At 38.3% G+C, this 24,754-nt stretch overlaps 1 protein-coding gene across 5 annotated transcripts in view; it reads left to right on the top strand.

Moving 5' to 3' along the window:
• dysf (dysferlin, limb girdle muscular dystrophy 2B (autosomal recessive)) overlaps positions 1–24,754 on the top strand; it is a 362,566-nt gene that overhangs the window by 200,166 nt on the left and 137,646 nt on the right. For all 5 annotated transcript variants that reach the window (XM_039751919.1, XM_039751924.1, XM_039751920.1 and 2 more), the window contains 4 exons: positions 9,107–9,194; positions 13,465–13,542; positions 17,371–17,552; positions 20,529–20,669. In XM_039751919.1, coding sequence (XP_039607853.1) covers positions 9,107–9,194; positions 13,465–13,542; positions 17,371–17,552; positions 20,529–20,669 — 489 coding nt within the window. The remainder of the gene's footprint in view (positions 1–9,106; positions 9,195–13,464; positions 13,543–17,370; positions 17,553–20,528; positions 20,670–24,754) is intronic.

Below are 24,754 nucleotides of genomic sequence, written 5' to 3' on the forward strand. Positions count from 1 at the left end.
TATGTGTTTCCTTGACTACACTTCTCTGAGCAGGACAACCATTTTGCATTTGTTGAAATTCTTTACATGTGCTTTTGCCATTGTCTTTCATTAAAACACTGAACAGAAGGGGCTATTTATATTGATTTGCATATTCAAATAGGCAAATTTCTTGGAGGCATCAGGGTTGTAGGCACGTGCATGTGCATTTAAATTCACATTGATTGGGGTTTAAAAAGGGATTTAAAAAGTGCATAGAACTTTGCTTACTCACAGTTTTATGCATCTGAATTTTTTGTGCATACGCACATTTCTAGTTTTGTCTGTATGTCATGTTTTAATGTGAATTCTACACATGACATTCTACATGAGGCCCCGGTGCATAATGGTTTGTGCAAAACATCAACCACATACACTACAAAACAGCAGGTGCTTTAGGTCTACAGCAGGTAACCCAACCTGTTTAAGCCCCACTTTGGGCCAAAGTTTTGGAACTATGGGCTGCGCCTTAAGAACCCTGTCGTCATCATTGCCTGCACATATTGTACTCATCTGTCTGAAATAGGTAGATGCATAACCTGGGTGTTCTCACAGGCAAAGCTGTAGGCCACATAGTATCTGACTATTAATTCTCTCTATGCCTTTTTGGGTTTCTTGCACAATCAAATATATGATGTCTTCATGATTGTTAATTTTGCCAATGTGGCTGAGTATGTGATTGTGTTTGTGCAATATGCAAAGGCACAGATCATGACTGGTTCTTTACATGTACCATATGATAAAAAACAGGTTTTAGCTTCTCTAACCTTGACCACCAAAATGCAGCTAATTGAACTGCACCTGTTCCTTTTATGTTTAACAGCAGCAACTGTAGCATTTATTTATATTAGGACTGCCAAAAGATTAAAAATTTTTAACACAATTAATCACAAAATGTCACTCAGTTATTCCATTATTTATCCATGTGGATGGTGTTAAAGAAAGCACTCACCTGAGGTATTCAGTTTCACAGAAATTAATCAGTCTTGGTATGCATTGTGGAAGTGAGAGGCAGCTGCTCTCTCTGAGACAAAGTCCGCTTTGAAAGACTTCAGTTTGGAAAGACAGGAGTGGATTGTTACAACAGGAGCAATGAGATGGAATGGTGCAATCAAACCTCAACTTAATGTGGAGATTCATGTTCAACTGCTGTGTGTCCTTTTAAGTCCTACTTTTTATCCTTTATTTTTTTATTTTTGTTCCCTCACATGCCACCTAACAGCTGTTTGTGGTTGAGGAGTGCTGCTCTTGTGTATTATTACATTAATGTACAGTTACTTTTATGAAAAAACTGAAGAACATTTTCAGTTACCTATATTGTTTATTAAAAAAAAACTAGGCAATTTAAATACAGTCTTTAAAATTGAAATTTCAATCTCACCAAGATCACAGCCCTCAGTTTGAAACCACGGGCTTAGATAGCATGGGGTGTTCATTAACGTGATTAAAGAAAAAAAATGTATTAAATCGTTGAAAATTAATCACATGCATTAACATATTCCTGTTGACAGAGTTTGATTAGCAATGTATGGGGACATTTATGCAGCCCATTTTAATATAGAAGTGTAGCTCAACATGCTTTGATTAATAATAGACAAGTTACAATAAAAAGTGAACTGTCTTGTATGGTTATTGTGACAAAAGTTAATGTCTAATTGGAAAATATGTGCCGTGGTCACCAAGAAGTAGATGAAAACAAACTCCAGTTGGCACACGATGCTGGACAAAATAAACATCTAAAGGTCATCAGACAGTACTTAATGTGAAAAACTTATTGCTATCTAAATAAGATGGAACATCTTTGAAGATTTGCTGTAGCAGATATCCTCTTAATGGTTGCATCCTTCAGCATTTTCAATATTGAATATGCCTGCATAGTACAGTTAGAAGTAGCACAAGATACCTAAAAAAGAAAAACAAATTAATTTCATGAATAGTAACTGGAGAAATAACATATAATTAGAACCGTCTTCAGCCATACCCAACTGAATGAACGCAAAGTTTAAAATATGCAGGATTTCTCCGAGTCTTATTGAAAATATGGGTTATGAAAACTTTAAAAAAAGGACAAATGAAAAAAAAAGTGTTTTCAGCAGTTTTTAGAACAGTATCAGCCTAGCAAATGTCTGTTGGTATAATATTGACAAAACCAGTGTCTGAAGATCTGAGAGTTTGACTAGCAACATATGGGGACAGGCATTTGAAATATAGGGGAGCGCAAGAATGTTCAGAGGCTTAGAGACAAATAAGAATATTTTAAAATTAAAAAGAGAAAACACCATAGGCATCCAGAGTCTTCACTTTTTTACTGTAGCCAAAAGCTAGAGTCTCTGTTTTTTTTTTTTTGCTTGTTTAAAGAAATTACTGCTCTTCTATTTAACGTATGCTTAGGAATAATCTGACCTAATAGGGGCATGTGAAATGATAGTGATAAACGGCCTAGAATTGATGTAATAATGGATGTAGTATCATCCATTTCTGACGTGTAACATCAAGACTTAAAGAATGTTTACCTAATTATATACAATTGAATCCAGTGCTCCTTCACAACCAGCAATCAGGTCGGGGTAACCACTATTATCTTCTTCAATACGGTTGTTCCATGACAGTTCACCATTTTTAATGATTTGTGTTTTAAATTTACCAATACATCTCAGATTTTAATTGCTGTACTTGATTATCTCACATGCCAAAGGTACCAGTGCAAGTAGACATTTCCTATGCCTTATAATTTTGAAGTTATGAGGGGATGAAAATTGAAGTTGTTTTGGGTGAAATTAAGGACCCTCGATCTTCAGCTTGATTAATTTCACAGTAAATCTGCCCCTGCATATACCTTGTTGTAATTCCTTTCAGAATGGCTTATGTTTCCCTTTAAAGAGATGGCTTTGTATCTCAATAAATATCTGATAAAAAAAAGAAAAGAACTAATGTTTTATGTACATCAGCATTTAACTATTTTTACTAATCGGCCAAAAAAGACTCTTTAATGTCAAAGTGAAAAAGTGGAAGTCTAAATTAATTACAAATATAAAACACAAAATAATTGACCCCTTGTAATATGACGAATTTAAATGATCGCTGGTCCAGCCTATTGGTTTTAGAAGTGACAGAATTACCTCAATGGAGATCACCTGTCTGGGATTTTAATTTGTTCAATTCAACTTCATTCTAAATGTTCCTCATCTGGAATGTCCAACTTGTGGTAAATCAGTAATGTGGCCTAACCTACACAATCAAGGCAAAAGAACACCCCCAGCAGAAAGCTAAACCTAAACAGGAATGACTTAAAAACAATAATGATAATGTCCTGAAGTGGCTGAGGCAGAGTACTGGGGCCTCATGTATAAAGCTTACAAAACGTTGGGATTTATAAAAGAAAACTTGACTGGGGGAATATGTGTGTGTATTTATGGAAACTCTGATCCATACGAGCACACCACTTTGAAGAAACTAGGAAGTGACAGCTCAGGGTCTTAATATGTCAGGCTGCTTTATCAGTCAATAAAGTTCTGCAGCATTGTGACTGCATATCTAAAAGTTTGATTAGCATGCTCCATGTATCGGTGTTTCTGGGTAGCATTTGACACGTGTTCCCATTCACATATTTACAAGGTGATTATGATTAATTTTAATGGGTAAATTTCATAGAAATTTGAATGTACAACATGTTATATATACTGTATTTCCTTTTTTTTCATTTATGCATATTTTCATGCTTGAGTCTACATAAAGTTTTATAATAGAAGCCTTAGATCTCAATCAGTTTTGTAGCTAGAGTGTGTGCCGCTCGGGGCAGGGTGGTGCTTCAATTTACCGCCCTCCAATGTATCTGAATATGTTAATCTATTTAAATAGAAAATTAAAATGACGTATAGAGAAACATTAAGATACATTTTTTGCATAGATGTTTTCATATATACAGAAAGAACAACAACTTTTCACATATAATTATTTATAAGCATCAACTAGACAAGAATATAGTATAGACGCACTGATAAGCCGTGTCCTAATTATTAGTTTAATATAAATCCGCCTCGAAAACCAGAACCAGTGTAGTGTACAAGTGATAGGTGGAAATGTTTTCTGCGCAGAGCAAGAATGCTTTAGGATTGATAATGAAATGAAATTATAAATTGTAAAGTACAGTAGTTGTTTATCTTCCTAGAAATTATTATCAGTCTAATGTTTATATTTATTTTTGTTATTGCCTCATAAATTCCAACTGCTGTGTCTGATGCCGTCATAGAAGTACAGTCTGAAAATAATTTTTGCAGCATTTGTGGATAAAAATCAGAGAATTTAGCTTTTTTCATTCATGAGTGATATTTTTCCGAACCCTGCTGCTTACACAAGAATTATACTGACCCTTTTGGCCAATAATGCTGCCCCCAAAACTGAAGCACCCAGGGTGAACTGCCCCCTCCGCCCGCCCCTAGCTACGCTACTGATCTCAATCTAACTGAGAATTTGTGGCTGGACTTGACAAAAGCTGTTCACTCACAATCACCTTGCAACCTGAATGAGCTTGAGTAGTTTTGCAGCAAAGAATGAAGAAAAAATGCAGTATCCAGATATGCAAAGTTGATAAAGATTTGTGGACAGAGATTCAAGGTTGTCTTGGCTGCCATCTACTAAATAGTAGAGTTGAATATAGTTATAGTTCACTTTGCAAATATCTGCTTTCACTTTGACCTTAAAAGGTCTCTTTCTGCTGATCAGAGTCAAAAAAGAAAAACAAAATCTACTGTGGTTCAATGTTGTGCAACCAAAAAATGTGAAAACTTCCAAGAGTTTGACTACAGTACTGCATAGTTATAGTCCAACCCAAACTCGTACATGAATGTGAGAAAATCAATTCATATTCTATTTAAATTACCAGATTACAAATAAAATGCTATTTAGGTTATACCATATCATACTATATGTCATGTTTTGGGGTCACAATTTACAGTTTCAGCTAGGGCAGAAAAGTGCTTGAGGTGGTCCTCCTTCACTGGGTGCTAGAACAGAAGAGTGCTTTACTTTTTAAGAGGAGCAACTTCAAGTGTTATTTAGATGACATATTTTTCCTTTGCGGCTGATATATTTTGTGAAGCTAATTCACTATATCTTCCATATTTCTACAACTTGAGCAGCATCAGTAAACAGCATGTCCAGAGGGACAATCATGGCAGCCTTATGCATTTCTATCTTAAGTGATTTGCAATTGTTTAGTCACTTTGAGCCAGCATTGTGTTTTAAGAGCTGGAAGACAGATCTAGGTGAATCCCTGAAGCTGTCTGTCATTCCTTCCTTTTCCCATGCTAGAGTCTTTTGATCTGTCGAGTTTTCCTTTCACTGCTTTCATTGGCCCGCTTCCATTGAGACACATCCTGGTAGTGGATGAGACCTTAGGTGCTTACAGACCATATGTGAAGTGGTGATTCAAAGTTCAATGACATCATCTGTTCTCCCTGTGATATTTAAAGTCAGAAATGAAATGGGCCGTCTAATGTGGCAAGCATTAATTTTCCATTTACAGTAACTACTTGTAACCCTTTTAGATTAACTCCCAATCATAGTCACCAAAATTGTAGGTTTTAAATGTCATCCGATATTTCAGTGATCAAATCTGCATGTTCCTCTGCTGAGCAAATTTTTAAATTTGTCTCTGCCAACATAGGAAGAATATGTGGTATACTTCTATAAAATGTTGTAGCTCTGGGATAGTGTTCTTCATGAAAGATGCTGTATAAAATATGACTAAAGTTATTTATCTGAATGCTGTAAATGGGGAATTTTAAAAGGACCACCTCACCCCCCAACTTTCTTACACTCCTTGTGTGTACCACATGAATAATGAAACGAGGCCAGGAAAAATGATGAAGGGCAAATATTCCCTGGCCAATTTTGACCATGTGTAGTAAGAAGGGGGAAAATTTGTAATGCATAGATTGTTATTGGCAAATCCCTCTGCTCTTTTTGAGCTTGGAACCGCGTGCATTGTAATGTGAGAAATTAAACCGGTGCTGCGTTACAACCACACCACCCCCGCACCTTCAGTCTGTTCCATAAATAATGAATTCAGGGCAACTCCCTTCTTCCAAGTTGTGATCATGTGACTTATGAAGTAAGACATTGAAACCAAATGGCACCCCCCGTGAATTCTGGACCATGTACATGTGCAAGAAGGCATGTGAAGCCAGAAAATAATAATCCAAACAAATATGATGGCAAACTTTCTCAGTCTGGATGACTAGAATTATGCAGTGAGAAAAATAACAATGGAAAAAAGTGTTCAATGGTTGCCACCCAAAGGACAACACCCTTGCTATTCAGCACTCCCAGTTTGTACTTTGTGGTTGCTTAGATTATGTAAGTAGAGAAGAATCATTTTTGACATGGCACTGCTGCCCAGCCTGAGCGCTAAATGTGCCACCCTGATAAAGCCCTTAGGAAAAGAGAATCATGCAGCTGAGCTCTTTCTAGAAGGTATGGTCAAATAGTATCTCCTCAAGATGACAGTCCAGTACCTTTTAGATGGCTCCATATAACAAATTATGGATCCTAGTATTAGTAGTATTGTCCCACATATGAAGTAGAGTATGTGGATGACAATTGAATATGTGACGTGCAGTGGTCAGTGCTGCTGTCTTATAGTGCTTGGTTCAAAGACAGGCTGGGATGCTAGGATTAAACAATTTAACAAATAATACAGGCAACTCCGCAGAAATACAGTCATTTACTAAACCTGCATAATTCGTTCTCATGGCTGTACGGACTAATGGGTTGTCAAGCAGTTGTGTCTCACCATTTCCATTCCAGTCAGTTCTCATCTTCTTCAGAGAGAAAGAATAATTTGTCTCCTGGTTGTAATGACTTATACAGCTTTCCATGGTTTGTGTTTTGATATTTTTATGGTGCCAGTGGTGTTTTGTGGTGTAAATGGCACTTTAACCTCTGAGATTCTTTTTATATTGGAGGACAAACTGGAAATATCCTGCAAAACATACCTATTTGACATTTTACTCAGCACAGATCAGCTCAAATACAAAGCAATAATATCTCAACACTGGCCGAGTCCAGCTATCTCAACTTCAATGTTCATTTTAGTTATTTTGGGCTCAGACAACAAGCAGTCTTATGTGGTTTCTAATGGATAAAACAATAAAGTAAAATAAAAAATAAATATTAATGTTGCTTGGGTACCAGACCCCCTGATTAGGGCTGTTCAGTCCCTGTACAACCGATGTCAGAGCTTGGTCCGCATTGCCGGCAGTAAGTCGAACCTGTTTCCGGTGAGAGTTGGACTCCGCCAGGGCTGCCTTTTGTCACAGATTCTGTTCATAACTTTTATGGACAGAATTTCTAGGCACAGCCAGGGCATTGAGGGGGTCCTGGGCTCAGGACAGGGTCACTGCTTTTTGCAGATGATGTTGTCCTGTTTGCTTCATCAGGCTGTGATCTTCAGCTGTCTTTGGATCGGTTCGCAGCCAAGTGTGAAGCAGCTGGGATGGGAATCAGCACCTCCAAATCCAAGACCATGGTCCTCAGCCAGAAAAGGGTGGAGTGCCCTCTCAGGGTTGGGAGCAAGATCCTGCCCCAAGTGGAGGAGTTCAAGTATCTCGAGTGAAGGAAGGCTAGAGCGAGAGATCGGCAGGTGGATCGGTTCAGCGTCCGCAGTGATGTGGGCTTTGCATCAGTCTATCGTGGTGAAAAAGGAGCTGAGCCGTAAGGCAACTCTCTCAATTTACCAGTCGATCTACGTTCCTACCCTCACCTATGGTCATAAGCTATGGACAGTGACCGAAAGAACGCGATCGCGAATACAAGCAGCTGAAATGAGTTTCCTCCACAGGGTGTCAGGGCTTTCCCTTAAAGATAGGGTGAGAAGCTCAGTCATCCGGGAGGGGCTCAGAGTAGAGCCACTGCTCCTCCGCATCGAGGAGTCGTCAGATGAGGTGGCTCGGGCATCTGATCAGAATGCCTCTTGGACACCTCCCTGGTGAGGTGTTCCGGGCATGTCTTACCGGGAGGAGGCCCCGGGGAAGACCCAGGACAAGCTGGAGGGACTATGTCTCTGGGCTGGCTTAGGAACGCCTCGGGATTCCCCCAGAAGTGTTAGAAGAAGTGGCTGGAGAGAGGGAAGTCTGGGCATCTCTGCTCAAGCTGCTGCCCCCGCGACCAGATCTCGGATAAGTGGAAGAGGATGGATGGATGGATGGATGTTGCTTGCATTACAGTTTTGGTCTATCTTTAAAGGTGAAAAAAAAGTTTACTTTATTCCCATATTTTATTTATTGGCCACCCTCTCCTGTCCACAGCACCCAAATGGTCAGCAAAAGCACACCTAATCCATTGTTAACCAGTTATATGTTTTTTTTTTTTGTTTTTTTTTAAAGAAGATGAGAAGACTGCATTTAACTTGTTTGAGCAATCTCCAGTGATATTATCTGGGGTTTTTATGTGCATTTCATGAAATCCAATTTAAGTGCAAGGCTTTGTTTTCAAGTGTCAACTTCATTTGAAGGATGCAGTTTCACCTGATTTTTTTAATGCAACTGTGCAAGAGTCATAAGCTCTTTTTGCTTTGCTGACATATTGTTTAGAAAAAAGTATTAACAATAACAATAATAATAATAAAAAATTAAAAAATACATGTGGTATGAACAAATACTGTATATGTCACCCAAAATATGTAATATATGCTTGAATATATTTTATATATAATATATATTTGAATATGTAATTGTTTTTGGCCAACTCGACAGCCATACTTATAAGTGAATAACATCCGTGAGGAGTAGACAAAAGACAAACAAATCAAATCATTAAATACCAGTATTTGAAGGATTCGCCTAAGGACTTCATTCCAATTTTTAATACATTATTTGATTTCCAGGAAGAGGGCCATTGTGACATCCATCTTTTGGCAAGTGGCAGATGGGGTGGACTTCATGACTCACTTCTTTGTGTACAACTAGAGCACACTTTAACCTCAGAGGGAACTTTGCCAATATGTATATTAAGCATAGCAGGCTTCTCGTTTTGCTTTTAAATATGTTAATTGTTGGTTCTATTTGATTCTGTTTGCTTCTTTTTTCAGGGTGGAATGATAGATGAAAAAAGTGATGATAAATCCGTAACTCAGAGTTTTGGAGTGAACCGGCCAACCATCTCTTGCATGTTTGATAGTAAGGCACCTAATATTTGTTAATACTTTCATTTCTTCTAAGCATCTTTCTAAATCTATTTGTATTGATGTCATTGCTTCTATAATCATTACAACTAACAACATTAAGCTCCTATATTAATTATGCAATTATTACAACATACAGAGAAATTCAGAAACAACTGAACACTTTAAAAATGACTCAGTAACTCTTATTGCAGCCAATTTTTAAAGGAAAAGTTTTTCTTAATCTTAAAGTTTCTCAATATACACCCCTCCTATCACATGGCACATATCACTCCTGTAGCCTAAGTCATCTCAGACCCCTTTTAGTAGATCACCGATCACTTTATCAGCAGTGCGAACCAAGCTTTCATTCTGGTTGTACAAGGAGGGAATAGCCTGGTACCCTATACTCTCTTTGCACACATCCACAGGACACCCTGAGGAACCCTGTTGAATGACTTTTCCAAGTCCACAAAAACACGTGTAAACTGGTTGGACATGCTCCCATGAACACTCCAAAATCATTGTGAGGGTAAAACGTTGGTCCAGTGTTCCACAACCGGGACGAAATCTTCATTGTTCTTCCTGAATCTGAGGATTGACCAACAGCTGGATCCTCTTTTCCTGAACCCTGGCTTATGCCTTCCCAGGGAGGCAGGAAGGCTTCATCCCTAAACTTGAAGCACATTCACTGGTTCCCTTTCTTAAAGATGGAGCCATGCCACAGAGGAGGACAACCTCAGCAACCTCAGCTCCAGTGATGGGTGAATCCTCCTCCAAGTCCCCTGACTCTTCTTCCTCAAAGGAAGTTGTTTCGGTGGGATTTAGGAGGTCCTCAAAGTGCTCATTCCACTATTTGACTATACCCCTAGGTGAAGTTAACAGCACCCTGTCCATGCTATAAACCATAGAGGTGAAGTGGTGCTTCTCTATCCTGAATCACCTGACAGTTTGCCAGAATCACTTTGTAACTGATTGACAGTCATCTTACATGGAGTTACCAAACTTCTCCCACAGTTGTGTTTGTTATTTCACAACTGCTATTGGGACAGTACACCTTTACATGTCGGTACTTGTCAACTGCCTTTGGAGTCCCACAAGCTAACTAAGGTCAAAAGGCCTCCTTCTGCAGTCTGACAGCCATCTTTACTGCTCATGTCCTCCACCAGATTCGGGGATTACTGCAGCAATAGGAAATATTGACCTTACGTCCACAGCTCTGAATAGCTATCTCATGGCCCATTGGCCATGGCCTATTGGACTTCAATATCCTCCGCCTCCCCCAGTTTTCAAGAGAAATTTTTTTGGAGGTGCAAGACCGGACTGGGGCATCTGACAAAAGTTCCCAGCTCACCCTAACTTCACTGTTTTGTCTGATTTGTCTGCCCAGCATCTTCCCTCTCCATCTGATCCAACTCACAGTCAAGTATTGATCAATTGACAGTCCAACCTTTTTTTTCATCTGAGTGGGTTAGGTGATGATCAGGTAGGCCATTTTTTTCCCAATCACGCCTTTCAAGGTTTTACTGTTGTTTCTCATTTGAGTGGTAAAGGCCCCCCAGTAGAACGATGTAGTCCCCAATGGGAGCACCCTCCAGCACTCCTCACTGAGTCTCCAAAAGCCCAAATTCTCTAACCGATTGTCAGTGCATAAGCAGAGACAAGAATCAAAATCCTCCCCCTGACTTGAAATCACAGGGAGGCAACGCTTTCATCCACTAGGGTAAACTCCAACGTACATGTGCCAAGAATGGATGGGGCTACTGAATATGTAAGTCCAATGCCTCTCACCCTGGCCAACTCCAGAGTGGAAAAAAATCCAGCCCCTATCCAGGAGTTTAGTTCCAGAGCCTGTATTGTGCATTGAGGTGAGCTCAACTATATCTAGACTGTATCTCTCTACTTCCAGCACTAGTCTGGGCTCCTTCCCCCAAAAGAGGTCACAGTCCATGTCTCTACAAGAAATGTAGGTATTGAAGTGCAGGCTGTTTTCTAAGTGCAGAACACCCATTCTTAGAAACAATTAGACTAAAGTTTGAATTTGCAGATAGCTTTAGACATTCTTCTTTTATTTTGCATAACAACATCAACACTAAAAACATTTCTAATATGTTAGAACTGATACTCAGGAAATATTGGGCTAGCTCTTTATCAAATTCATGAAGATTCAACTTTTAATCAGTTTGCTGGCACCAGAGTATTCTGTTTCCTTGCACATTGCTCAAATCTAGCTGAGGGATAATAGGTATCTCTTGGATTTTCAAATAGTTGTCTATTAATATTTCATAAACCCTCCATTTTTGTACACATGTGATCTTTCATTTCATGGTTGTGGAGAAGCCTATCTTCCTAGTATGAGGTGCAAGGAAACAGCACTGAATGGGATATTAGTTAAGCATGTATAACCCCAATTAAAATGAAGTTGGGACATTATGTAAAACATAAATTAAAACAGAATACAATGATTTGCAAATCCTTTTCAACCTATATTCAATTGAATACACTACGAAGACAAGATATCGAATGTTCAAACTGATAAACTTTATTGTTGTTTTGCAAATCTTCACTCATTTTGAATTTGATGCCTGCAACACGTTTCAAAAAAGCTGGGACAGGGCCAGCAAAAGGAAAGTTGAGGAATGTTCAAAAAACACCTGTTTTGAACATTCCACAGGTAAACAGATTAATTGGAAACAGGTGTTTGTCATGGTTGGGTATAAAAGGAGCATCCCCAAAAGGCTCAGTCGTTCACAAGCAAGGATGGGGTGAGGTTCACCACTTTGTGAACAACTGCGTGGGCAAATAGTCCAGCAGTTTAAGAACATCGTTTCTCAATGTACAATTCCAAGGAATCTAAGGATTTCATCATCTACTGTCCATAATATCATGAAAAGTTTCAGAGAATCTGCAGAAATCTCTGCACGTAAGCGGCAAGGCCGAATACCAACACTGGATGCCCATGACCTTCAATCCCTAATTCCCTTCGATCCTGACATAATTCTGTAAAGGATATTACATGTGGGCTCAGGAATTCTTCAGAAAACCATTGTCAGTTAACACAGTTCGTCGCTACATCTACAAGTGAAAATTAAAACTCTACCATGCAAAGCGAAAGCCATATATAAACAACACCCAGAAACGCCGCCGGCTTCTCTGGGCCCGAGCTCATCTGAAATAGACTGACGCAAAGTGGAAAAGTGTGCTGTGGTTTGACGAGTCCACATTTCAAATTGTTTTTGGAAATCATGGACATCGTGTCCTCCAGGCTAAAGAGGAAAAGGACCATCCGGATTGTTATCAGCGCAAAGTTCAAAATCCAGCATCAGTGATGGTATGGGGGTGTGTTAGTGCCCATGGCATGGGTAACTTGCACATCTGTGAAGGCACCATTAATAAAGATAAATACAGGTTTTGGAGCAACATATGCTGCCATCCAAGCGACGTCTTTTTCAGGGACGTCCCTGCTTATTTCAGCAGGACAATGCGAAGCCACTTTCTGCATGTGTTACAACAATGTAGCTTCGTAGTAAAAGAGTGCAGGTACTAGGCTGGCCTGCCTGCAGTCCAGACCTGTCTCCCATTGAAAATGTGTGGCACATTATGAAGCTCAAAATACAACAACTGAGACCCCGGACTGTTGAGCAACTGAAGTTGTACATCAAGCAAGAATGCAAAAGAATTCCACCTGCACAGCTTCAACAATTAGTGTCCCCAGTTCCCAAACGCTTATTGAGTGTTGTTAAAAGGAAAGGTGATATAACACAGTGGTAAACATGCCCCTGCCCCAGCTTTTTTGGAACGTGTTGCAGGCATCAAATTCAAAATGAGTGAAGATTTGCAAAACAACAAGAAAGTTCATCAGTTGGAACATTCGATATCTTGTCATTGTAGTGTATTCAGTTGAATATAGTTTGAAAAGGACTTGTAAATCATTGTATTCTGTTTTTATTTACGTTTTACACAACGTCCATTGGAATTGGGGTTGTAGAACACTTAGTCACCTTTGGCAAGTTGAAATAACAAATTAACCTAAAATGTACAAGTTTGGTATGTAAGAATAAACTATAGTACTTGAAAAAAACCTACACAAACACAGGGAAAGCACAGTAAACCTCATATAGACAGTGACTAGGTAGGGAACTAAATCCAGTTCTTGAGACTTACAAGGTGTATTAACCACTGCTTCACCCCGTTCATTTTTAAAAGATAATTCAAATGCAAGATGCAAGAAAGCAAAAGCAATGTTCATTTCTTAATTATCTTCTTCTGTTTGCTCTGCCTTGTAGGTGGGACTCGTTATCATTTGCGGTGCTACATGTATCAGGCACGTGATCTCATCGCCATGGACAAGGACAGTTTCTCAGGTGTGTTTGCTGAAAGCCTCGAAAGGTTCACAAGACCTTGATGTCACTTGTTATATGGCTAAGATATAAAAATAAAGTGTGCTAATGCTGACATCAGTCCTCGGGTTTTATTTCAAATGTGTTGGTGTCATGGCCACTGGAGTGACCTCCAGCACCTTTTCTCGGTGTGCTCATGTGTCTGAACCAGTCTTGCCTGGTGCTCCCTGTCTCAGTTGTGTTCCTGTAAAGGTTGATTCTCAGGCTCTGTCATTTTGAGGCACCTTACTCATCTCCTGTCTGCTTTTATATTTCCAATCTTTGAAGGTGACTCTCGGCATGCCTCCGATGCCCTTTCGCCTTCTTGTCTGTCTCACACGTGCACTTCCACTTTTGATCACATCGCCAAAGCCAAACTGAAAAATAACACCAGAGCCAAACTGACCAATCAGATTGCTCTGAGGAAACAAACTTTCGCATTTTATTATATAGTAGATTTAAGCTTAACTGAAAGATATATGTAAAACTGAATTGTATTATAAATAGTGAAAAACATGCAAACAGCAAAGATTTTAGGGGCAATGTTCACATACTGTATGCCACCAGCTCTTATTTCTGTTCTTTGCTTAGATGAAAGTGCATTCAATAGTTTGTTGAAGATTCAGATCTTTTTCATTGCTTTTCCCCAATCTCTGTCAATTGGCCTCTCTGTAAAATATTTTTGTCGGGTCATTTCAATCAAGCTTATTCTCAAACCAGATGAAACCAGGATTGTTTGGGTTGGAGAAGAAGCTCTGTTTTCTCCTTATTTGCTCCAGAAGTCAATATCATAATGGAATTTGCCTTCTGCTTTCCATTAGGCTGTGCAGCAGCATTCGATGGGGCCACCGTGTAGGAACCACATTTAGGCCTGGGAGGGAAGAGTATGGCCTCATTTAGAGCACCGCTTTTCTGCTTATTTTGCTCTAGTCCAAACTTGGGTTCAGCAGGGGCTTTAGTGGGAGCTCATGTTTAGTGGATTATATTTTGTTGCTGTGTCTGTATGAGGCAGTGAAAGACATCTTTCACAAAAGGCACAGCAGAACGTATTCCTTTAATATCCAGAAATTGGCATATGGTTTTATTATAGACTTTGAGAAGAAAAAAAACATTAATTGTTCAGCATGCTTTTATTATTATGTTTACATTTGTATTCATTTAATTTTGAAATTTTAACTCCATGAGTAAAACAATAAAATTGAGTTTGCTTGATTTAAGATGTTTCATGACCTCCTTCGGTAAGACCTTTACTCAGCACTATGAGCCAAGTTCAGCTTTTATTGATGTTAATCTCTTTGTGTCTCTGTGGATTTGTATGCCTATTCAAACATTATCAATAGCTTTTTGTAGAGCTGTATTTATTCTACAATTACTACAAAAACAATTTACATGTACATTTAATATGCACACGCACTGCATAGGCACTTTTCATATGAGGTGGGCTACAATAGGTAGATAAGTAAGTAAATAAATATACACACTTATCTGAACACACAAAAGAATGACAATAAGCAAGAAAATTAAAAGTTCTGATTTTGGCTATCACAGTCATATGGTTAGTGATATAAGACAAAGAGTGGACCTTCATTTTTTTTGTTTTTTTAACTTTTGTTGAATTTATTTAAAGCATCTAACATTTCATACAATCAAGTCAAACCCGACAAAACTAAATTCAAATCAGCCCCCACCATGAGAAAGACAACAAGGCCAACAGCCAGCATAAAACTTTAAGAGTTGAAAAAAGGGGGAGAGAATCCTTTTCCCCAAATTAAATGCTTATTCTCAAATGTTACTGATTAGATCCTGCAAGGTTTTTAAAAAAACGTTTTTGAACAGATCCTCTAAGTGAAATTTTGATTTTTTCCAATTTCAAATAGTATATAACATCAGTTACCCACTGACTTAACAGAGGTTGGTTAGGATTCTACCAGGTGAGCAAGATAAGCCGATGTGCCAATAGTGTAGTAAAGGCAATTACAGTTTGTTTGTTCTTCTCCAATTTAAGTCCATCTGGAAATGCACCAAACACAGCTATTAGTGGATTAGGAGGGAGTGTGACACCAAGGCTGGCTGAGAGGCATTTAAAAATGTTTGTCCAGAATGATGTTAATTTGGTACACACAGAAAACATGTGGCCTAGTGAGGCTGGAGGTCGATTGCAATGTTTGCAGGTGGGATCTTGCCCTGGAAAAATTTTGGACAATTTTAATCAAAATAGATAAAAAAAATAATAATAAGTTGAATAAATGAATACTTTGCACATATGGCACTAGTGTGAATTCTGTGCATGGCTGCCTTCCACTCCTTTTCTGAAATGTTAAAGTAAGAGATCCTTTTCCCACTGTACTTTGGGATCTTTAAAAAGAAGGGACTTTAAAATTGTCTTATATATTATTGAGTCTTCAAAACTGATCCATAACTCTTCTGGAATAGAAATAGATGGGTGTGAGGAAAATCGGGCAGATTTTGTTTAGCAAAGTTTCTAATTTGGAGATAGAGGGAAAATTGAATAGATTGGAAGCTAAACTTACAGTGTAATTGTTCATAGGATGCAAAGACATTATTTATAAATACTAAATCACTTAATGATTTAATCCCATACGGTTTCCGGACGCTAAACTGTGTAGGTTTAGAGGGTGGTAAAAGGTGGTTATCATGTAGAGTTGCCACAGATAAAATATTCTCTAACTTGAAGTGCTTTCTACATTGGTTCCATTTTTGAGTGAATGGAAGACATGAGTGGACTTTCATTAACTGCCTGGAAAAAGTGTTTGCCACCAGTTGGTGCATTATTTACTGGTATACGTCTTATTCAAAAAGACTAGTAACTGGCAAAGACATACTACCACTACGACATTGTAGTTCTTTGTTTTGTAGTCAGTGCCCAGTATCCAGCAGTACTGGTGCCAGTTCACTGCAGAGGTGGCACAAACACACCACTCCCCCGAGATCACAGTGTACACCCCTTTAGATAAGGAGCTCACTTTATAGGAGAGCACCAGTAAATTTAAACTAAACGTAACTCTATGTTCATAACTTTGCTTTTCAAACTCATTGGCATAGTTAAATGAGTCTCTCAGATTTCGATTATCATTATTTGTCACTACTAGCATTGCAGGCTTATAGTGCCACTACTATCATGTGTACAAAATACAATGAAATTCTTATTTGAGTGTGTTAATCAACATGTAACACACTGCCACTGTCCAGCACTATAGCCATTAAATATAACTATCATTAACTACCTTACCTTGAAACATCCATCTACCTTACCTTATGAAATCTCACAACATTAACTGACAAAGATAATAAGAAAATTTATGTTATACACATAAGCCTCTCATTGCTTTTAGTTTAGTTCAGGGTGGGCCGTGAAGTAACTATTAGGAAGTGCAAGAACTTTTCAGTTCAAAAGTGAAGACAAGTCTCTTGACCAAGGTTTCTAATCGTAACATTTGGATTTTCAGAGTTTCTTTAGTATTATGTATTATCTGCTTGGTTACAGGTGCTGCCTCCTGGTTTTACATAAAGACTACTCTAATTTTCTTATTAAAGGAACATAACATGTAAGTTATGATGCATTAGTGATGGGCTAGGGATGGAATCCAGCTTTCTGGAGCTGTGAGACTATAGTTGTAGTCCACACACCATTGTACTGCCTATATTTCGGATTTGTATTTCCAAGTCATGTTAATTCTAAATGTTTCAAAATGTACAGAGTTCTCATTTGAATTTCTTTCATAGGTTTACACAGAAAGAAATGTGTTTCTACCAACAAATCTATGCTTCCTAACTGATATTTCTCACCTGCAGATCCCTATGCCATTGTCTCATTCCTTCACCAGAGCCAGAAGACAGTGACAATCCGCAGCACTCTTAATCCTACTTGGGATCAGACCCTCATTTTCTATGAGATCGAGATCTTTGGTGACCCTCAGGCTAATGAGCAAAATCCACCCAACATTGTGGTAGAAATCTACGATCAGGACACTTATGTAAGTCACTGTTGAAATATGGCCTTTATTTTTTTCATTGCCTCTTGCTGTGGTATGAAAGAAGAGTAAGGAAGTACTGTGGCTTGTTATTTGTTCAAGACCTTTTTAGTAAATACATTCCAAATATATTCTTAAATATAATACATAGACTGTTTACCAAATATACAGCATTCAACATAAGAAAAACATTATATTCTGAATACTCACAACATAAAAAATATTAAAGTTAGTTTAACTGGTATGGCAACTATAAACATTGTTGACATAGACAGAGAGTATTGGTGTATGGTGTTTACTATGACCCGCTATGGACTCCCACTCTACCCAGGATTGGTTCCTGTCTTGTGCCCAATGTTGTCAGGAATTTTCTCAAATTCAATGGAGGCTCTAATCAGGGCTCTCAAGAAACTGAATGAGAAATATTAGTGTCTGGTCTTGTAAGTGTCCTGGATAAAAACCAAGATCCAGGCCTTTAATGGCCTCTTGGGTACAGCAATCAGCAGTGTGTCTGTCTGCGGAGAGTGTGTCAACCTTGTCGAGACGTTTACTTACTTCGCCAGTGACATTCATGCCTATGGTGACTCTTCCTATGAAGTCAGTAGACGGATTGGGAAAGCATGAGGGGTCATGAGATTGCTGGAAAGGGGTATATGGCACTTCCAATATATATGCAAAAGGACAAAGGTCCAAGTCTTTAGAGTCCTAGTGCTTCCTGTTTTGCTATATGATTGTGAGACATGGACTCTATCCGGGAACCTAAGACAAAAACTGGATTCCTTTGGTACTGTGTTTCTTTGGAGAGTCCTTGGGTACCACTGGTTTGACTTTGTATTGAACAAGCTGTTGCTCACAGAGTCCCAAATGAGGCAAATTAACTGCATTGTGATGGAGCCTAACAATGGTGCAATTCCCCAAGTGTGATCCAGCTCACAAGATCCTCATTGTTGAGGACCAGGCCATGTAACATCTGGCTGCAGGATATAGATAGTCATTTCCAGAGGGTGGGACTAGACCACATGCCTGCCTAGGGGGTTGGTAACCAGCATTTTGAGCTATTTCATTGTGTGGTGAGTACAGTAACGCACTGTACCAGAGCATGCTCCCCAACATGACTTGACCTGACTTGTACCTGCCAAAGACGGGTAATGGAATAAATAAAAAAAAATTGATAATCTGTCCTATATGATTCTTCAGGACTTTTCCTCTGTGTTTGTTTGTGTCACCGTCTCTTAACCAGCATTCTGTCTCTCAAGTGCATTCCCTTAAAGCCCACTTCTCAGACTCTATCAGGTACCTTTCTCATGTCCAATTTTATGCCTGCTCTCTTTGAAAGTGACTCTCTCAGCATGCCTCATGTACCTTGTGTGTCTCACATTCACACTTCCCCTTTTCATCGCATCATCAAAACCAAACTGACCAACCTCACCAAAGTCAAAAAGACCAATCAGAATGCTCAGGATGACTGGACCCACAGACCTTAGTGTTTTATTATAGATTACATTGTACTGGAATTAGTTCCAGCTCCCCTCAGCTTTTTAAAGGATTACATAATAAAACTGATGGATAATCATGATGAACCAAACTAAAGCCGTCAACAGTGGGTGGGATGTAAGTCAATTTCAGTGCATACTCACACAAGTCAATTTGGGTGGTTGCTCACGTATGCATTGCTATTTACTCAGACCTGGACAATTAATAGACACCAGTTATTTATCTTTTGGATCTGGAAGAAAACCAAACTTTCGGAGAACGTGTAAATTCCACACAGTTTGCATCTGATCTGAATTCAATAAACCTGACCTGTGGGTCACATCTCCAAACAATGCACCACCATGCAGTATTACAGAGAGAGAGAGAGGTTAGGAGCACACACTGATACAGCGCGTTGCCGCACCCACCACACGACAAACCAACTCAGGATCCCAGATTAGGACCCAAGTGCAGCCATGCAGTATTAGGTGAGATTAAATTAGATTTCTAAATGTAAAAGACAGTGTTAAATACAGATTGTAGTCTATGTTTGAAAAATTAAGACCTGTAACTTCAGTTGTTCTGCCCTGTAAACTATTTAATTGTAAGTGACATGGCAATGTCACTAAGGGGTTAGACTCTAAAGAAGGTTATGGGTTTAATTACAACTTCTGACATGCTTTCTGACTCTAAGACAGTAACCTGCCAGTGCCCAAACTATTACAAATATTTAAACAGCGTATTTGTACTTGGGTGCTATACAAAAAAGTAGCTTGTTTAGTCTTAGGTCTCCTGGCTGTTTGAGATTAGTTTAAAAAAGATTTTCATTTAGTGAAAGCTACAGCCATAAGACTAAATAAATGTTTTCCACAAATTCCAAAATGAGTTATAGAAAATATGAAAAAATATTTGTGTCAGGGGATTTCAGTTGTCTGGCTTGCTCATGTTATATTAACAACAATGTAAGATAGCCAGACATGTTCACATTAACACAGAGAGGTGATAAGTTGGATACATTTGGTCCTTGTTAGAATTCTGGAAGCAGCACTTTGAACATTCTGAAATTAGTTGACCGTTTGAGCAGTGAGAAAAGTTGGACTTGGCAGTGTTCTATAAATGGTACACCAAGAAGTATTGACAGTTACTGAGACAAGACTTTTTAAACATCAGAATTTTTATGAGGTTGCTAATTTTTGTAAGAGTCAAAATCTAACAAGAATAAATCAAGCTTCTTCAATTAGAATTTAAGATCCTATGAAAAGCTGTTCTGGTCTGTTTGTATTGAGTGGTATAAAGTTAAAAGGCATTCATGCACAAAGAACAACTGTAAGATGTGTTTTATCTGATATAAAATCATTAAAGACATTAATGCAGAGAATGACATTTTATGATGATTTGAGGTCTACACATCAGTCTGGAAATGTCATATAGATCTTTCTGTCTTTCTCATTTCTTGTATTTAGTAAGATGCTTGGGATGAGATGTCTTCTGTCTCTTTGATTACAGGGTGCAGATGAATTCATGGGACGCTGCATTTGCAAACCCACTTTGCAGTTGCTACCAAGCTTATCATGGCATCCAATCACCAGGGGCCAGAGGAATGCAGGGGAACTGTTAGCTGCCTTCCAGCTGATTCGTAGAGAAAAGGTAGGTCACCTTTCTTAAGCTGATTTACTTCAGAAGTAAAAATGATTTAAGGATATCTTGAAAGCAGATCTGTTTCACCAAGCACTTCTCTAAACAGCTTTGTTCTGCACAATGCAATCTTGATTTTTTTTTTTTTAAATGGTCTAAATGTCTATTTTTTTCCAAGTAATAATGTTACATCTTGGCACGGTTTCAAAAGTAATGCAATCTAAGTACATTTGAAGAGGAACTGGTGAATGATGAGGACGCTATAGCCTGAAAATATGAAACAGCCTGTAACCTGCTGTTTTACTGTACTCTCAAGTCATTACTCTCTTTTCTTAAAAGTTGAAATCGTTTTTCACCAAAAACTCTATTAACAAATATCCAGTTATAAAAACTTTCACATATTTGTAATCTTTGGTTACAATTTCCAGTGTAAAAATACATAGGCGGTAAATTTATTATTAAATTGTTGCTTAATGAAAAGACTCAGGGGCAATCCAGGAAAATACACTGCCTTCTAATCATTGTGTACATTTGTTAAACCTTTATATTTGGCATTACAGTTCACACAGAGTTAGAACATTAGAAAACTTTTGTTGAGAACAGGACACTCAGCCCGACAAAGTTTGTTAATCCTATCCATTTTATTTCACTAAAATAACATCAACTCAAAATTTGAATGTTCCTGAAGTTCTACTGTCTACCACACTACTTGTCAACATGTGTTTATGGTACTGTGTATGGAGAGTTGTGGGATATACAATAGATTCAGAAAGTATTGAGACTGCTTCATTTTTTTCAGATTTTATTACATTGCAGCCTTTGTTTAAATTAATTTTTTGACCACATCAAGCAACGTTCGATACCCCAGAATTAAAAGCAATAACAGAATTTTAGAAATATTTGCAAACGTATTTATAAAAAAAAAATAGAAATATCAAATTGACATATATGTGCAGAGCCTTTCTTTGCAGATCCTCTCAGACTTGGACAGAGTTGGACAAAGACTATCGATAGACAGCTATTCAGGTCTCTCCAGAGATGTTTGATTGGATTCAAGTCTTGGATTTACCTGGGCCACTCTAAGACATTCCCCAGAGTGGTCACCAAGCCACTCCTGTCTTCCCTTTGCTTTGTGTTTAGAGTCCTTGGCCTGTTGTAAGATGAACATTCAGCCCAGTCTGAGGTACAGAGTGCTCTGAAGTGGGTTATTTCTGGCCTTTGCACCATTCAGCTTTACCTCAACCCTGTTTAGTCTACCAGTCCCTGGCACTTCCAGCACTGTGCTTCACTGTTTAACCAATGGTATTGGTTTCCTCCAGACACAATGCTAATCTTGGTCTGATCAAACCACACTGACTGAAATTCCTTTAGATACTATTTTGCAAGGTCCAAGTGGGCTTTCATGTGTCTTCACTGAGGAAAGGCTTCTGACTGACCACTTTGTCATAAAGCCCAGATCAGTGGAATGTTGCAGTGGTGGTTATCCTTCTGGAAGTTTCTCACATCATCAGAAAGGTTCTTTGGAGCTTAGCCAGAGGGTTCTTGGTCACTTCTCTTATCATGGCCCTTCTCCTTCTATTGGTCAGTTATTTAGGTGACCAGTTCTAGAAAGTGTCATGGTTTTTACATTTAAGAATAATGAAGGATACTGAGCTCTTGGGAACATTCAATTTTTTTTGTATTCTGCCCTATATCTGTGCCTCAACAAAATCTTGTGTCTACGTGCTTTCATCCTGACAACTTTTTTTTTTTTATCTCATACACATTGCCAACTGTAGGACCTTCTACAGGCCTTCTGTAGACAGGTCTGTGCCTTTTCAAGTCATGTACAATCAATTGAATTGACCACAGGTGGACTCAAAACATGTGTAGAAATATCTCAATAGAATGGGATGTACCTGCACCAGATTTCAAGTGTCACAGCAAAGGCTCTGAACACCTGTGTCAATATAATATTTCACTTTTGTATTTTTATAAATTTTCAAACTTTATAAGTTCCTGTTTTCACTTTTGATTTTTGGTTGCTGGATGAAGGGAAAAATTGAATAAGGCAGGAACAAAATGCGAAAAAAGTGATGGGGTCTGATTATTTACTGACTTGACAATTTACTATCAACAGTTGCTACTATGGATATCGCAAGTAATACCCTGAAGCAAAGACATAAATAATATGGACCAGTATTACAGGTACCTGTTGGCAGCACCAATATAATGGGTGAATTATTCTGAAATTTGAGAAGAAAACTATAGATAGGAGACACAAAGAAAGTATTGCTTTAAAGTTCTTAATTAAAATAATTAATTTATTTAACAATATTCCTGCCCATAAAGTACTTGTTGTTTTCCTTCTTTCAAACCAATAAACATTTCATGTCAGTTTCAACAGAATATGATTCTTAGTTTCCATATTCACATGAAAATAAAATATATTAATTTATTTATCAATGAGTAAACATAAATATTTCATGTCACAGCCAAATTCCTATTGAAGCTCCATTCTATGTTTCTACTGGACACCTAATTGAAAATATGTTTTATAAAGTACCAGTTGTTATCATTTTTCCATTTAGATTTATTTTTGGAAGTACTCAAACAAACACGTTAGATCACTGACATGTACTTCTTACAGTAACACGTAAACATCATGTTTATTAAAATAAATAAAACATTTAACATACCAGAGTTTCCTAAAAATAAGAAAACCTTATTAAATCAAATTATACATTTAATCCAAAGATAAAACATACTAGGAAAAATGTCCACATCCCAAACTATTGTTAGCTACTAATAAAAAAGAAATAAAGAGACACGGCCATTCAAGTTTTTCACTTGGCCCATATGCTATTTTCCTTTGTGCTAAACAAACGTTTACCTTCACACTTTCACTAAATATACTCCAAGAGACAGATTGTAGCTTGAAAACATTTTTCAAAGAAAGTTCTCTCACCAGTAACCTGAAATTCAGAAAGAAAAATAGAGAAGATAGGAAACATAAAGAAAGCAGAGTGTTTGAATTAATGAGGACAAATGGAACCTGTGCAGGTAACAGTGATCTGCTGGTATGGCGTTGTATAGCAAGATGAGTTCACCAATTGTATAGTGGAACTAGTCATGTGCACCCAACTACGTTGCGCGTGTTAAAGTTGTCTGTGAAGGGCTCCCTGTTTAAATGCGGCTGCCAGTTGTGAACTGGGTCCTTCGTCGCACAGCATTATGATTTTTTATAAGGGAAACAAAATTACAAAAGAAAACCCTTGGACATTGATTCGATAAGGAATGGCCTACTCGGAATCACTGTCTGAATAGTAATTATGTGGTTGTGTAGGAGCATTTCTGCTTCTGTCTGTTCACAGTCCGTCTCGTTTTCACGACACTGTCGTTTCCTCTTACGATCTCTTCTCAACCTTTCTCTAATCTCATAGGTTGCTTTGTGGCGATCCAAACAGTAAGGCAATATACACGGAGCAATGGTTATAAAAAGGGGGCACATAGGTATCCAGGCTCTTTAAAGCATAAATAGGGATCACTTCACTGACATGTGAGCAAGCCACGGTACAACTGTGAGATGCGCCGGCTACAACGTAACAATAATAATTTCCAGAACGTGCTGTTACGTTGTCATTCATTTTACCCACTGTCTTTCTTTCATCCATATGTTACGTAGGCACGTACCTTTTATCTTCGGCAATCTCATTCTCTAACCAGGCCTCAGGAGCTAACCAGCGTAACACTATCCACCACCCCTTTTGTTATTCCAGCACATTGTTGACATCCGTGAGTAACAACAACGTACTAAACTGGAAGGTGGTCTACGCATGCGTGGAATTCGCGGACAAACAAAGATCAAGATCTAAATGAAGATTATATATAAAGATTAGTTCATTTAAAGCACAATTTGTTTAGTTTGAATGTCTGTGTTTTGAGGTGTGACTGGAGTACTACAGTCTTCAGTAGTATAAGCCTGGAGGAGATTCTTAATGCAATGCCTATATTTTAGCTGTCTCTCTACTGCCATCTAGTGCTTCTTCTAATTCATTCGCAGAAAAACAAAGATCAAGATCCAAATGAAGATTATATATAGAGATACTGACAGAATG

This window comes from Polypterus senegalus, chromosome 4 (assembly GCF_016835505.1).
Source record: "Polypterus senegalus isolate Bchr_013 chromosome 4, ASM1683550v1, whole genome shotgun sequence".
In the NCBI taxonomy this organism is placed as follows: Eukaryota; Metazoa; Chordata; class Cladistia; order Polypteriformes; family Polypteridae; genus Polypterus; species Polypterus senegalus.